At 41.8% G+C, this 14388-nt stretch overlaps 1 protein-coding gene across 12 annotated transcripts in view; it reads right to left on the bottom strand.

Annotated features, from left to right (window-relative positions):
• Dnajc6 (DnaJ heat shock protein family (Hsp40) member C6) overlaps positions 1–14388 on the bottom strand; it is a 137320-nt gene that overhangs the window by 80707 nt on the left and 42225 nt on the right. For 2 of the 12 annotated variants that reach the window (XM_048351484.1, XM_048351485.1), the window contains exon 1: positions 1858–3450. The exons of the other annotated variants lie outside the window; for them this stretch is intronic. In XM_048351484.1, the coding sequence (XP_048207441.1) occupies positions 1858–2044 (187 nt within the window). In that variant the 5' untranslated portion in view covers positions 2045–3450. Of the gene's footprint in view, positions 1–1857; positions 3451–14388 lie in introns of those variants that run through there. 12 annotated transcript variants of the gene reach the window in all.

Genomic DNA, 14388 nt, shown 5'->3' with positions numbered 1-14388 from the left:
AACTTTAAAAACCAGTTCTCAAAAGGTTTAATTCCTCTGACAAATGAAAATACATGCATTCATACTCATATCCTTGAATCTCCTCCACGCTCATTTGGAATGCATTCATTTCAACTATTTGGTCACATGCCTGCAATGTCTCTAAAAGTATTATGGATGGTGACATTGCTTAGTTTTAAAAAAAAAAAAAAAAAAAAAAAGGCTGCAGGGCCACAGAGTCAGTGCCTCATGTCTATAACTCCAGATATTTGAGAAGCAGAGGTCAGGGGGAATCTATGTCCAAGGCCAGCTCACTCAAAGGTTAGCAAACTCCAATAAGCTGGACATTGTGGAGCATGCTTGCCAACCCAGCTATACAAGAAACCTAAATAGGAAGACTGAGGTCCAGACCAGCCCTAGACACATCAAAAAGCTCTATTTGAAAATTAACTAAAAGTAAAAAAAAAATTTTTAAACCAACAACAACAACAAACCTGAGGATTTGGCTCAAGTGGTAAAACACCACTTGAGTCCCCAAGTTCAAACCCCACTTCCACCAAAATAATTAATGGATTGCACTTAAATACCACAAATTTTGGGGAAAAAAATCAAATAACCACATACTACATCAATACCAAAGCCTTGAAACCATTAGTCCATTACAGGTCATGTTAGCTTTATTTAAAATGTTCCTACAGAACATCCCACCAAAACCTTATTTAACTTCCAACAGAGCTTGACTCATGAACTTGTTTTTGGCCCAGATCATTTGAACATCTGTGGACAATATTTCATCCTACTTTGAAAATGAGGAAAACAGAAAAAGATAGCTCAGGGAGAGTCATTACACAAAACAAACAAGCAGTTGTTTGTAAAGAATGAGAGCTAAATTCAGTTTGATTTCATTGCTGGCTGAACAACACAGCATGAATTTTCTGGTATCCTCAGATGTCCAGTATTAACATGACCAATATAGAACAAAGCACTGAGCACTTATATAAATTATCTCTATGCAAACAATTCTCTGATCCTAGATCCCCTGAAAGGTGAGAAAGGACAATATACCATTCCTCTTGCAATATGGACACAGTAAATAATTGCCTTGCTACACAAATTGTTTTAACGTTAACATTTCTAAAGGAGTCTTCTTAACTTGGATTAAAAAAAAAAAGTCTTACAAAAGATGGCTGCGAGCCCAGATAAAAAGTTTAGAAGCAGTCCCATGCCCCTACTTGTAAAGGTTTATGAAGTACTAGTACACCCGATGCAAAATGATAAAGATAAACAAGAGCAAAGTCAACAGCATATGAAATAAATTTCACTGTTGCAAACCACAGAAGCTATGGACAAGGCCCCTGGATCCCAGGTAAATCCTTCCGTAGAGAAAAGAAACATTAACCCTGGCTGACAGCTAAGACAGACGTGGCCGAGCTTGTAAATAACAAGAACGAGAGGTGTAAATAACACCGTGGGCTTGGTGAGAGTAACAACTGGAAAAGCCTGTCTGCAGCCCGGCACAAACAATCCACACACTCCTCCCCCTGCCCTCCGTGCAAGCTGCCGCCTGTCCCCGCCCTCCTCCCCTCCCCTCCCGTCCCCTCCCCTTCCCCGCCCCAGTCAATGTGTTGAGCAGCCTGGACAGATTAAGGGGTGCTTGCCACACAGTCACCGAACCTCTGGACCGATCTAACGTTTCCTAGGTCCCTGGAAGAAAGAAATGAGAGACGCGACACCTAGTTGGCTTGCAATGCCATCGCCTCCAGCCCGGTGCGGCTGGAGTGCGCGCGCGCGCGCGCGCGCGCGCGGGAGGCTGGAGCTCGAGCCCGAACCGCCGCGCTGGGCCGCTGGGCGAGCGGAGCCGGCGCCCCGTGGCGCTACCTGAGCTGTCCATGGTGCTGGCGCGGTCCGGAGGCTGCCGGGCGGGACTCCGCGCCGCCGCCGCGCCGCCCGCCGTCACTCGCGGCTTGCTGCCACCCGCGCTTAGGTCTCCGTTACTGTCCACCAGCTGCAAAGATTCGTACCCATCGCTGCTGGCCTTTTTCCGATAGCTTCCGAGGAGGCTCATGGGCGAGCCCGGAGAGGACCGATGGAAATCAAATAAATCAACCTGGGAAAGGCAGGGCAAGGGGCAAGGGGGAACCGGCAAAAGATTTAGATTTAAAATAAATTTAAAAAAAAATCAAGTGTCCGACATGGCGCGAAGAGGAGGAGAAAGAGGGGGCGCGGCCACGCAGCAGGAGCTTTGCGGGGCGAGGCGAAGCCGCCGCCCTGGGCTGAGTGCAGCGCGGGCTGCCAGCGAGGGAGGGAGGCAGGAAGGACCGACAGGCGCGGGCGAGGGTGCGCGCGTCCTCGCGGCGGCCCGCCGAACGCCAGCCCTGGCCCGACACCTTCCGGATGGATGGACCGATGGATGGATGGGGAGTGCCCCCGACGAAGCAATCGGGAAGGTGTCCTTTCGCCCCTTCGCGCAGCAGGGCAGCTCCAAAAGTAGCTGGGCCGTGGGGAGGGAATAATAGAAAGGTTGGGGAGCTTCGAAGGGAGGGAGGTGGAAAGCGGAAAACGGGGCGGGGTAGGAGGGGGAGGGGACTACTACAACCGGGGTGGGAGGGGTGTATTAGCGCGCGTATGCTAAAGAAGAAAGGGGCTAGGTGCCTGGCTGTTAAGCTCTGGAGACAGGGGGCTGTTGGTAAGATCTACGCACACCCCTTTCGTGCAACTTAGCCTGCATTTGTTGCAAGATTCGGCAAGTCACAGCCGCCCCATGGTTACTTGTAACTCCGTTGCAAAAAAAAAAAAAATGAAGAAGAAAAGAAAGAAAGAAAAAAATGAAGAGGAAAAATACCATGTTAAATGCCAAGCTGTTTGTATGCTAGGAAATTAAAAGCAGACTGCACATTCCCCAGAATGGAGATAAAATAATCAAGAGTTAGCTCTTCTAATGCTATGTGGTGATTAAGGTCTATTCAGCCTAGGAAGCAGACTGGACTGTTTTAGAAACTATTTGTTGAATGAATAAAAGGAGGGAGGAGCGTTGAGTCAGGTGCAATTTCAGGTCTGTCAGCATTTATCCTGGGCACTGAAGAAAAGATTACACAGGTCAGTGGCTTGAAGGCCAGGAAGCAAACTGGCAAGGATTTTCTTCCATCCTCAGCCTTGTCCCTTATTTTTCTTTCCTATTTCTAGGCAAAGATAGTAGTCAATCATTACCAAAGGATAGTTTGTCGAGAACTTAATTAAGCTTAAGGACCAAAGCCTCTTATTTAGAAATAGACCCTTTCAAGGCTATGCACTTAACTGTACATTGTGGATTTGTACTCTTAAAGAAGGCTCTAAGACTGCATAAATTTCAGGATACACTTAGTAAGATACCAAAATATGACTCCCAAATATTCATCTTCCACTGAAATATCAGGATTTCAGCAAGATCTCAAAATCTCATCAGGTGAGATGAAAAATCTAAGTTTAAAAATATGGTGAAGTGAGGTGTCAGGGACTCATGCCAGGAAAGCCTGTGAGGCTCAAATCTCCAATCAACCACCCAAAATCTGGAAGTAGATCTGTGGCTCAAGTGGTAGAGAAAGATCAGGGTCACCCAGCACCGCCCATGGCTCACTCCTGTAATCCTAGACTTAAGAGGCTGAGATCTGGGGATCATGGTTGGAAACCAGCCCAGGCAGAAAAGTACCCATGAGACTCTTATCTCCAATTAACCACTCAAAAACTGAAGGCTCAGGGACAGGCCCAAGTCTTGAGTTCAAGCCCCACAACTGAGGATAACGATGACAACACACATTACAAAGAGGAGGAGTAGGAAGGGGAGGGGGAGGAGCCCCAGCAGCAGCAACAGCAGCAGCAGCTCAGGGACAGTGCCTAGACCCAGAGTTCAAGCCCCAAGACAGGTACAAAAATAAATTAAATAAATAATTCCCAAAAATCCTGCTGGCTCATGCCTATAATCCCAGTACATGTGGAAGCTTTAGAAGGAGTATTCTTAGTTGAAGCCAGTCTAAGATAGACAGCAAGTCCCAGGTCAGCCTAAACACTGTGTCACTCCCTCCTATATGTATGTGTGTATGTGTATACATATACCCATGTATATATGTATACATACACACCTATAAACACACATATCCATAATATTCTGTACTGGGACTTAGAATGACTTAAGTGAGGAACCTTTCAAAACTCATTGAAATGGGACTTGAGAAGCTGGAAGTGGGAGAAGCCTTGTTCTGGCAAAGGTAGCATAAACCCCTACCTGAGAAACAAAAATGAAGAGGGCTGGAGGTGTGGCTTAAAGGGTAATAGGCTTGAGCTACAGTCCCTGAGTGTAACCCATAATACCTCCAAACAAAACATTTGAGTTTCTAGGATAAAACAAGAAAAATGTGCATGCATGTAAGAGCTGCTGGAGCCCCCCACAAAACTGGCTTCTTGATCTCCTTGGCTTACATTGTTTTCCCTTGTGATTATTATTTTGATTGCTTTGGGATACAAAATGAAGTATATAATAGGATTCAGTGCAGATCATTTGGGATCTAAAGAATTTCCTAGAAGTTCTAGCTCTATATAGATCTACATACAATAAATTAATTAGGCTGGACACTGGTGGCTCATGCCTGTAATCCTAGCTACTCAGGAGGCTGAGATAAGAGGGTCATAGTTCAAAGCCAGCCCAGGTACGAAAGTCCATGAGACTTTTATCTCTAATTAACCACCAGAAAACCAAAGTGACAATGTGGCTCAAAGTGCTAGAGCACTAGCCTTGAGCTGAAGAGCTCAGGGACAGCACCCAGGTTCTGATTCAAGCCCCATGACCAATAACAACAAAAATTTAGATTGACAGAATTATTTTTTCTTCTGGATCCTTCAAGCACAGATTCTTTCAGGGAGAGGATGAATCAAAAGAGTTCCAGAGTGGTGTGTTCTAGATCCCTCCAGGCCTCTAGAAATACCTAAATTTCCTGACCCATGGTTTTTCACTTTATGAAGGTGCACCGTGACTGAATCAAATGTACAGTTAATGCTTACTTACAACACAGTCAAAGAATTTGAGTGGTGGCAGGAAAAACTATAACAGAATTTTAAACAAAATGTTTAACTTCCAATTTTCCAAATTGTCAGATTGAGCTACTTTAGTTACTTAAGTAATAGTGCTTAAAGTCTAGTAGCAGATTATTCTCCAAATGTTTGGAATAATCTTCTGCACTTTTCCTTTTTCCTTTAGTTCGTTAGTGAACGCACAGGGAGCCTACATATCTGCTTTCTATTGTATGCTTGACAAATACTGGATTGATAACCACTGGGTTGATAATTTAGACAGGTATGTGTCAAAAGGCAAAAATTACTGTTTTCAAAAAGAACACTGCTCAGTTATTTTTGCTCAACATCAGAGTTGCACACATATTGCTGGAAAAAATGTAGATGAGACATATGCCTTCATATTTTGGGATAGCTATCTCCAAGCTTGCAAGTTTAAAAGAAGACATGAATGAACCAAAAAGTATCCTTCTTTTGCAGGGGAGGGAGACCCTCTGGGATCAAGCACAGGACCTTCCACATGATACACAAGTGCTCTACCACTGAACTATACACTACATCCAGTCCATAGTATTTTATTTTACCTTGATGCTTAATTTCTTACAAATAAAATCAATAAGACTATAATCCTACAAGTTTGGAATATAAAGCAAAAAATAGAATAGTTATATCAATTAACAACAGTCTAAACACTAGCGTTTCAGGCCTAGGTTAATATATACACCAATTTCAAAATCAAAATTTTCTTTAGACTCCTAAATATCAAATTCCTAAAGAATTCACTTTTCCATAGACAGCTCACTGATCCACTCTACAAATGAGCATCATGAGCTATCATTGTGATGCTGAAATAGTAACTGAGTGCCTGTCATATTTATAGTAAATACTTAACAAGTGTTTCCTACTATTACATGTATTCATCTCTCTTGTGTGCAACTCTACCTTCAGTGTCTTGGCAGTCTTACTTTCTCCTGTAGGAGGAGCTAAAAAAAAAAGATGAAGTATTTTTTCTAGGAATATGATCATGGAAAGTTGTCTATGTGATTATGATTGAGGGCTTGTGCTAGGGGGTGGCATTGTAAAACCCAAGGTGAGCATGTAGAGTCTAAATCTCCTATTTTTCCAACATTGACTGCTCTAAGACAGTGGCAAAGAACTGAATAATCTGTGAAGAAAAATGTTCTTTTCCCTTTGTCTTTTCTGTTGCTGACGTCAGTTGGTCTTGTTAACCCAGTGAAGGTTTAGCACACTGAAACATGTTCAGGAGTGGGGTCCCATTCCTTCTCCCTACATCTCACCCTAGATGTTCTTCTGCCACAGCAAAGAACACACAACTTTTGCAGGTGGCTAAAAGAAGCATGTATGCCATAACCCCTCTAGGATTTTGATATGTGCTTTTGATTTCCAGGAACAATCGTTTCCTACTAAAGTGTGAGATCCTGGAATCATATTGCCTGTGGTCCTAGTTTCACCAACACTTGCTGTCATATTAGGCAAGAATAGGAATACTGCCTTCCTACCAAGGGTGAAGTGTTAAATTCTTTTTTCTTTTTTTTTTTTTTGGCCAGTCCTGGGCCTTGGACTCAGGGCCTGAGCACTGTCCCTGGCTTCTTTTTGCTCAAGGCTAGCACTCTGCCACTTGAGCCACAGCGCCACTTCTGGCCGTTTTTTCTGTATATGTGGTGCTGGGGAACTGAACCCAGGGCCTCATGTATATGAGGCAAGCACTCTTGCCACTAGGCCATATCCCCAGCCCCTAAATTCTTAACCTATAGTGAGTACATAATGAACTGCTACTGTATTGCCCTTGGTTTAATCCCTGAGTAAACTACTTCTTTCAAATCTGCAATTTCCCAAATTTTAAATTTCAGTTAAAATTTTACTAAAAATTTATTATGATGAGTTTAACAAATATTATATTATATGGCAATATAAAAAGCATTGATCAAATGTTCCCTCTTTCAGCATTCTCACGCACCCCTCCCAATCCACTCCTTCCCCCCCTTTTTAAAAAAAATTTTATTGTCAAACTGATATACAGACCTGTTACAGTTTCATACGTTGGGCATTGGATACATTTCTTGTACTGTTTGTTACCTCCTCCCTCATTCCCCGCTCCCCCCTCCCCCTTCCCCTTTTCCTTTCCCCCCCATGAGTTGTTCAGTAGATTCACACTAAACAGTTTTGCAAGTAAAAAAAAAAGCATTGATCATAAAGTGAGGGCTCTGCCTTTGGTTTTCAGATACTTGCATGCCTATGTTTCCTGGAACTCCTTAAAGACAAAAATACAAGTATTCCTCATGTTTATATTCCTAATTACAGCCAAAGAACATTTCACCCTTATTAGGAAATAAGTGCATTCCTACTAAATTAATTAATAGTAAACAGAAATGTCATACCATCACCTAGTCTCGTGATTTAAAGAGTGGGGGAGAAAGGGAGAAAGAGAGAAGAAAGAAAGAAAAAGGAGAAGGAGGAAGGAAGGAAGGAACTAAAGAAGGAACAAAGGAAGGAATGAGGGAACAAAGGAAAGAAAGCAGGCAGGCAGGCAACCAAAAGAAAGAAAGAGTGCATGAAAAAGAAAGAGAGAGAGAAAGAGAGAAAGGAGGAGAAAGAGAGAGAGAGAGAGAGAGAGAGAGAGAGAGAGAGAGAGAGAGGAGAACATGGGAACCAGGTGCCAGCTCATGCCTGTAATCCTAGCTGTTCAGGAGGCTGAGATCTGAATATTGTGATTTGAAGCCAGCCTGGGCAGCAAAGTCCATGAGACTCTCATCTCCAATTAATCAGCAAAAAGCCAGAGGTGGAACTGTGTGTCATGTGGTAGAGCATAAAAGCTCACCAAAAATACTTAGTCTTCTTTAGTTCCTTCTACAGAAGAAAGGACAACACTCAAGCTCTGAGTTCAAGTCCCAGAACTGGCACGCATGCACACGTGTGTGTACACATGCAGACACACACACACACACACACGATATGAGGAGGCATGGCTGAAATGGCAAAGGTGCTTAGCAGCATGATATCCTGAGTTCAATATCCAGAACTGAAAATCAAATAAATAAAATTCATTTAAAAGCAAAAACGTTCAAAGCAAACAGCAGTTAATGATCATATGAAACAAAACTAAAGTAATTGAAAAAGGTTTGGAATATGATAGTATATTGTTTCTTAAAATAGTATTTGGTGGTTATGTGGGGGCGGGGGTTGTATATGTGCAGGTGTGTGTTTCTGTTCTGTGAGATAAAAGTTCATTTTTCTGGGCTGGGAATATGGCCTAGTGGCAAGAGTGCTTGCCTCCTACACATGAAGCTCTCGGTTCGATTCCCCAGCACCACATATATGGAAAATGGCCAGAAGGGGAGCTGTGGCTCAGGTGGCAGAGTGCTAGCCTTGAACGGGATGGTGCTCAGGCCCTGAGTCCAAGGCCCAGGACTGGCCAAAAAAAAAAAGTTCATTTTTCTCTGTGAGTTCTGAGAATAAATGTTTTTATATCTATGTCAGGGCAGAATCTCTGTTGCTGAGAGATCCTAATGTTCCCTACATGCTGCGATATCTAAATTCATTTGGACACTTTGACAACAAAGAGTTTGGACTAATCAGACAAAAAAGGAGGGTAGAGCTCCTACAGTGCTCCCTCTGTTGCAAAATGCCTTATTATCAGATGTCTAAAATGTGTTTCTTCCATTTTTCTGCTTGATCTAATACAAATCCATGACTAGTATGGAAACCTACTTGGCAACATGCCTCTGAGTCATGATTTAGATTATCTGTGTTACATAAAGTCTGTGGATATGACAGTGCAAGACACTAGAATTGGGGGACAATAGGGTCTTCCTGGCCCCCACATAAGTTTGATTTGTCCTGTACTTAAAAGTTACAATGCTTTTACAGAAGGTATACTGGCTCTAGTTGGATTGCTATCATTTACCATCACTTTCTAATGTGGTACTCCACTTGTTTGTGAGAACAAATCAGTCAACCAGTGCAAGCTTTTAAATTTGAGACTTGTAGTGTCAGGGTCTCACTTGAAGTAGAAGCTATAAAAGTTGAAGAGGAGACATGAATCAGATAGATAACAACACAGATCTTCAGGCCACAGTCCAAAAGAGGAAAAAAACATGCCGGAAATCCTCTCTGACTCTGCTATTTTGTTTTTGACCTGCTGTGGTTTAAACTGAGAGCTTTCACACTTGCTAGGCAGACACTCTACTGCTGTGCCATGTCTTCATCCCTTTTTATCACTGGCTAATTTTTGACATAGCATTTCCTTTTTTACCTGGGCTATTTCCTGAACCGTGATCCTCCTGTTTTATATTTCTGTCTATAACTGGTATGGCAAGCTTACCACACCATGCATAGTTTCTCCTGTCAAGATGGAGTCTCATGAACTTTTTCAGCCCAGTTGACCTGGATCCCCCTAATCTCAGCCTCCCACATACATGAAATCACAAGCGGGGCTGAGGATATGGCCTAGTGGCAAGAGTGCTTGCCTCGTATACATGAAGCCCTGGGTTCGATTCCCCAGCACCACATACATAGAAAATGGCCAGAAGAGGTGCTGTGGCTCAAGTGGCAGAGTGCTAGCCTTGAGCAAAAAGAAGCCAGGGACAGTGCTCAGGCCCTGAGTCCAAGGCCCAGGACTGGCCAAAAAAAAAAAAAAAAAGTTACATGAAATCACAAGCTCACATCATCGGTTAAGAGAGCATCTCATGAACTCTATATCCAGGCTAGCCTCAAACTGCAATCTTCCTGATCTTAGGCCCCTGAGAAGTTAGGGTTGCAAGAATGAATCACAGTACCCAGAATTGAATCCACTCTTAAGTAGCAGGGTGGACTTGATTCATTCACTTCCACTGAACAGTAAAAATGATGACACTGAATTGCATGAGTCTTGCTAGTTCTCTAATTTCCTCTCTTCTTCAAACTTTAGTCATCATTTTCCTCTTCTCCTCCAAATAATGCCTGATGGGAAAAACCACCATCATCCAGGTGTTCCAGTTTGTTACTTCTCAGTGAATCAATATTTTTACTGCAGATAAGCGTGCATAAGTAGTAACAGCTATCAAGAGTTACACATATAGCATCACACAGGAGTGTGTTGGGACCACTTAGTAGGGGGAAAAAATCAGAGATTCCTGAAAAGTTATTTAAGAGCAGAGCTGTCTGTCCTTGGTGAGTGGTGGAATGCTGGTTCTCCTTGAAGATGAGGCAAATTTTCCAAGTAGGTCATTTATTTTTTTTTTTTTGGCCAGTCCTGGGCCTTGGACTCAGGGCCTGAGCACTGTCCCTGGCTTCTTCCCGCTCAAGGCTAGCACTCCGCCACTTGAGCCACAGCGCCGCTTCTGGCCGTTTTCTGTATATGTGGTGCTGGGGAATCGAACCTAGGGCCTCGTGTATCCGAGGCAGGCACTCTTGCCACTAGGCTACATCCCCAGCCCAGGTCATTTTTTAAATAACTCTTTCTAAAACCTATGCTTCCTTGAAGCTGAAGACATAATAAAAAATAGTTGTCAATGGTTGAGAACTTACCATTTTCCACAACCCTGAAAAAGTGTTCTTATTTTTAGGCAAACTTGGAGAGGTTAACCGCTTGCCCAAGGCTGACAGGATTTAACTCCTATTTTCTTGATCATGCCTAGGCCACTTGTACAAGGCCAACAAGAAAATTCCACTGATGAGAGAGAATGTGTGGAAACAATTGGATCATCTTTTAAATATAGCCTCCTTACTAAGTGTGCTCAGAGAAAAAATGGCTGAAGAATCTTACAGGAATTGCCTTTCTTCACTGCCCCTGTGGTAGGATCTGCTGCTTAGGGAAGCCTAAAGTTTTCAATTAATGTAGCTTCCCACTAGGCAGTCTTGATTTTTAAACAACTGCTTCAAAGAATTACCTTGACAATAAAATTAAATACAAAAATTATTTTGTATATGTATAATTCAGTAACTGGTTACTCTTCATTCCAATTCAAAATCATAAGAAGAAAATTATCTCTATTTTCATGGCGGTGCATGCCTTGTAATCAAGAGGCTGAGGCAGAAGGATCCTGAATTCAAGGCTAGCCTGAGTTTGACAGTGAGTTTGACCCTGTTCCAAAACAAATAAATAAAAATTTTTAAATAAAGCCAAGAGCCAGTAGTTCACACTTGTAATCCTAGCTACTCAGGAGTCTGAGATCTGAAGACTGCAGTTCAAAGCTGGCTCAGGCAGGAAACTCTTATGAGACTCTTATCTCTCATAAACTACCAAAAGTTGGAAGGAGAGCTGTGGCTCAAGTAGTAGAGCACTAACTTTGAGCTAAAAAAGCTCAGACACAGTGCACAGTATTGAGTCCCTGAGTTCAAGCCCCAAAACTATCATAAATAAATAAATAAATTTTAAAAATAAGAGCAAACTTCTAACATTGCAAGAAGTTTGAACTCTTGCATTTGTACATGAGTATATGTTGAAATCTGCAGGTATGCAGATTAAAGAGACATGGGAGAAAAACACCACAGTCTTCAGAGAAAAACAGTAACTATGTTTGGGTACTAGATCTTCCATATGCAAGTTTCCTAGCCACAATCACTTTTTATACAGTAGAGTAGTAAGCCACCTGGCCTCCCTCTCAGGAATAAGCAAATAAATCAAAGCCTTAGTCAGACGTTATACTCTATCAAATCTAAGCTTGTATTTAAGTAACAACATTAAAAAAGAAAAAGGTGCTACTGAAGAAAGTAGGACCTACACCAATGGTGAGGTGCCTCAAGAATATATAAATGTTCACATGCAACAATTCTGTTTTAGGCTCATTTTTTTTATTATTTATGTCTTGAGAATATTTTTGTCAATTTACTATTCAGGTATTTTGAGCAAATCTCATAGCTAAAAACAATGTTTGGGGCTGGAAATATGGCTTAGTGGTAGAATGCTTGCCTTGCATGCACGAAGCCCTGGGTTCGATTACTCAGCACCACATAAACAGAAAAGGCCAGAAATGGAAGTGTGGCTCAAGAGGTAGAGTGCTGTCCTTGAGCAAAAAGAAGCCAGGGACAGTGCTCAGGCCTTGAGTCACAATCCCCAGAACTGGCACACACAAAAAAAGTTCATGTGTTTTGCCAGGCCTGTCATTTTGTTAATAAGTATTGGGTACTTAGAAAGTTACCTGCTAGTTGACTGAAAATGAGAAATATTATTACAGTGTGGAGGTTTGTCTTCAGCTTATGGAAAAATTCACCCTGGGTTTTTTTTTTTTAATGAGCTCACTTAGGACAGAGATGATATAGTTTCTCTTGTTAACATTTGGCTTAACTTTGACTTTTCAAAACCCTGATCAAGCATAACAGTGTTACACTTACCATCACTATTACTATTTCAGGGTAAGTCAGAGTAGCCCTCACTTTCATATATCATTTCCTCTTGTAAGCAGGGAAACTTTAGCAATTCAGATGCACTCTCATGGGTTGGCCCTGTGCTCAATTGCTCTCAGTTCTTTTTGCTTTTTGTGGAAAATAGTTTCCAAGTCAACTGCAAACTAATATAGAAATACAAGTTTCTTTTAAACCCTGGATATTCCTATTTTTGGCCATGACCTTATTACATATGATTTTTTGTTCAAGGCATCAAATAAAATACAAATCTCACTCTCTATAACCCTATTATATCTAAAAAGGTGTTGGGATATAAAGAATGTGGCACATGTGGAAGATTTAAGGTCGGTCACTCAAAAGACAGTGCACACCCCAGACATAGGTAGAGCCAAGTCTTTGGTTGCTGAGCCTCTAAGCAGTCTCCAAAGCACCAAAGCACTTTTGCCCATGGACCACATATGACTGGAAGGAAGGAACTAGCATTCCCTGATGACAAAACTGACTTCAGGGTTTTCATGGCTCTGTCCCCTCAGATGTGAAAGGCCTATGACAAGGATTGCCATGCTCATTACTTACTCAGAGTGACCAGAGCTCAGCAACGCAGCTGATGTTAGACTAAACAGAGATGGCAAGTGATCCTCAGTACTCCTCTCCACATTCAGGGTTAGCAGAACTATTTGCCTGGGCACATAGCCATGTAGGGTTAGGGGTATACATTTCATTCTTCTTTTATGTCTTGGACCTGCCACACATGCAAATTTTCTACAGTCTGCTACACCATGAACCTGAAATGACACTACAGCCATTGGACTATAAGCAGACATGCTCTGAGCAATTTCCAGTGAGCATTTTTAAAAAGGAAGGTCCCTTTCTTCTGGCTGGAAAATGGAGCTCCAACAGGTACCTTAGATTTTAGATGACCTTGAGGATGAAAGACTTTCATAGTGCAGCAAAAGACAGAAGAGTGCCAGAAATCCATGACTACTAAGAAATGATTAACTCTAAATAGAGGGAAATGGAAAAACATCTATTCTATCGTAAGCCATTGTTATTTTTGCTTCCTTCTGATATGTACAGATACAATAATCCTAAATGGATACATCCATCTGAAACCTAACCATTGAATTTCAACTATTTATTTACCACAACATTTTTTTGTATAAAATACACTCAGCTTTTGTTACACTTTTTAAAATTTAATTTTAGTGTCAAGGTGATGTACAGAGGGGGTTACAGTTACATATGTAAAGTAGTGAGCACACCACAACATTTACTAGGAATTACATGTGATCATGGACAAGCATTCAACTTCTCTAAGCCTCTGTTTCTTCATCCATAAATAATGGTGTATCTAACTAATAGGGAGCTAAAACTGTATGATAGGGAGCTTAGCATGATATATAATGAGGATTTAATGAGTGTTAGCTAATTCATTCCTTCTTGTCAACAGATAGTACTTTAATCTATTGTATCTGACTCTAAAATCAGCAATCTCTCCTCAGCCTGTTACCTGGAGATTCTACCCCAGGACAGACTCAGCTCAGAGCTAGAGAGCCCTACATATGTCATCAGTGAATGTGATAGTAGAGATAGATGGCCCTCCCTTTGTGTATAGCTCTTTCTCTGATCCACTTTTACCATTTTAATACAGCCTAGGGCATATTGAACCATCCAAGTTGATACATAACAGAAAGCAAATTGTTAGTATTTGTGACACGATATTAAGACTTCCATATGACCAGTGAGCAAGCTTGATTGATTCTCCATTTGTGCAAAAAGCAAGTAAGAAAATCAGGATAGAAGTGGAGAAATTTATTTTTCATTTTTGCTTTCTATAATGGAAAATTTCAAAACTACACAAAAGTAAATAAAGCTTCCTAATGGACCCCTCTGTTCCCATTACTCAGCATCAGCAATTATCAGGTCTTGGACAATCTTGTTTCATGTGCATAGATCCCTATACTTTGTTCATTTCTTTGCTTGCAGTTGTAGAGACAGAACCAGGGCCTTATATATCCTAGACAA

This window comes from Perognathus longimembris, chromosome 7, assembly GCF_023159225.1.
Source record: "Perognathus longimembris pacificus isolate PPM17 chromosome 7, ASM2315922v1, whole genome shotgun sequence".
NCBI lineage: Eukaryota > Metazoa > Chordata > Mammalia > Rodentia > Heteromyidae > Perognathus > Perognathus longimembris.
This window is presented reverse-complemented; position numbering and strand designations above follow the sequence as displayed.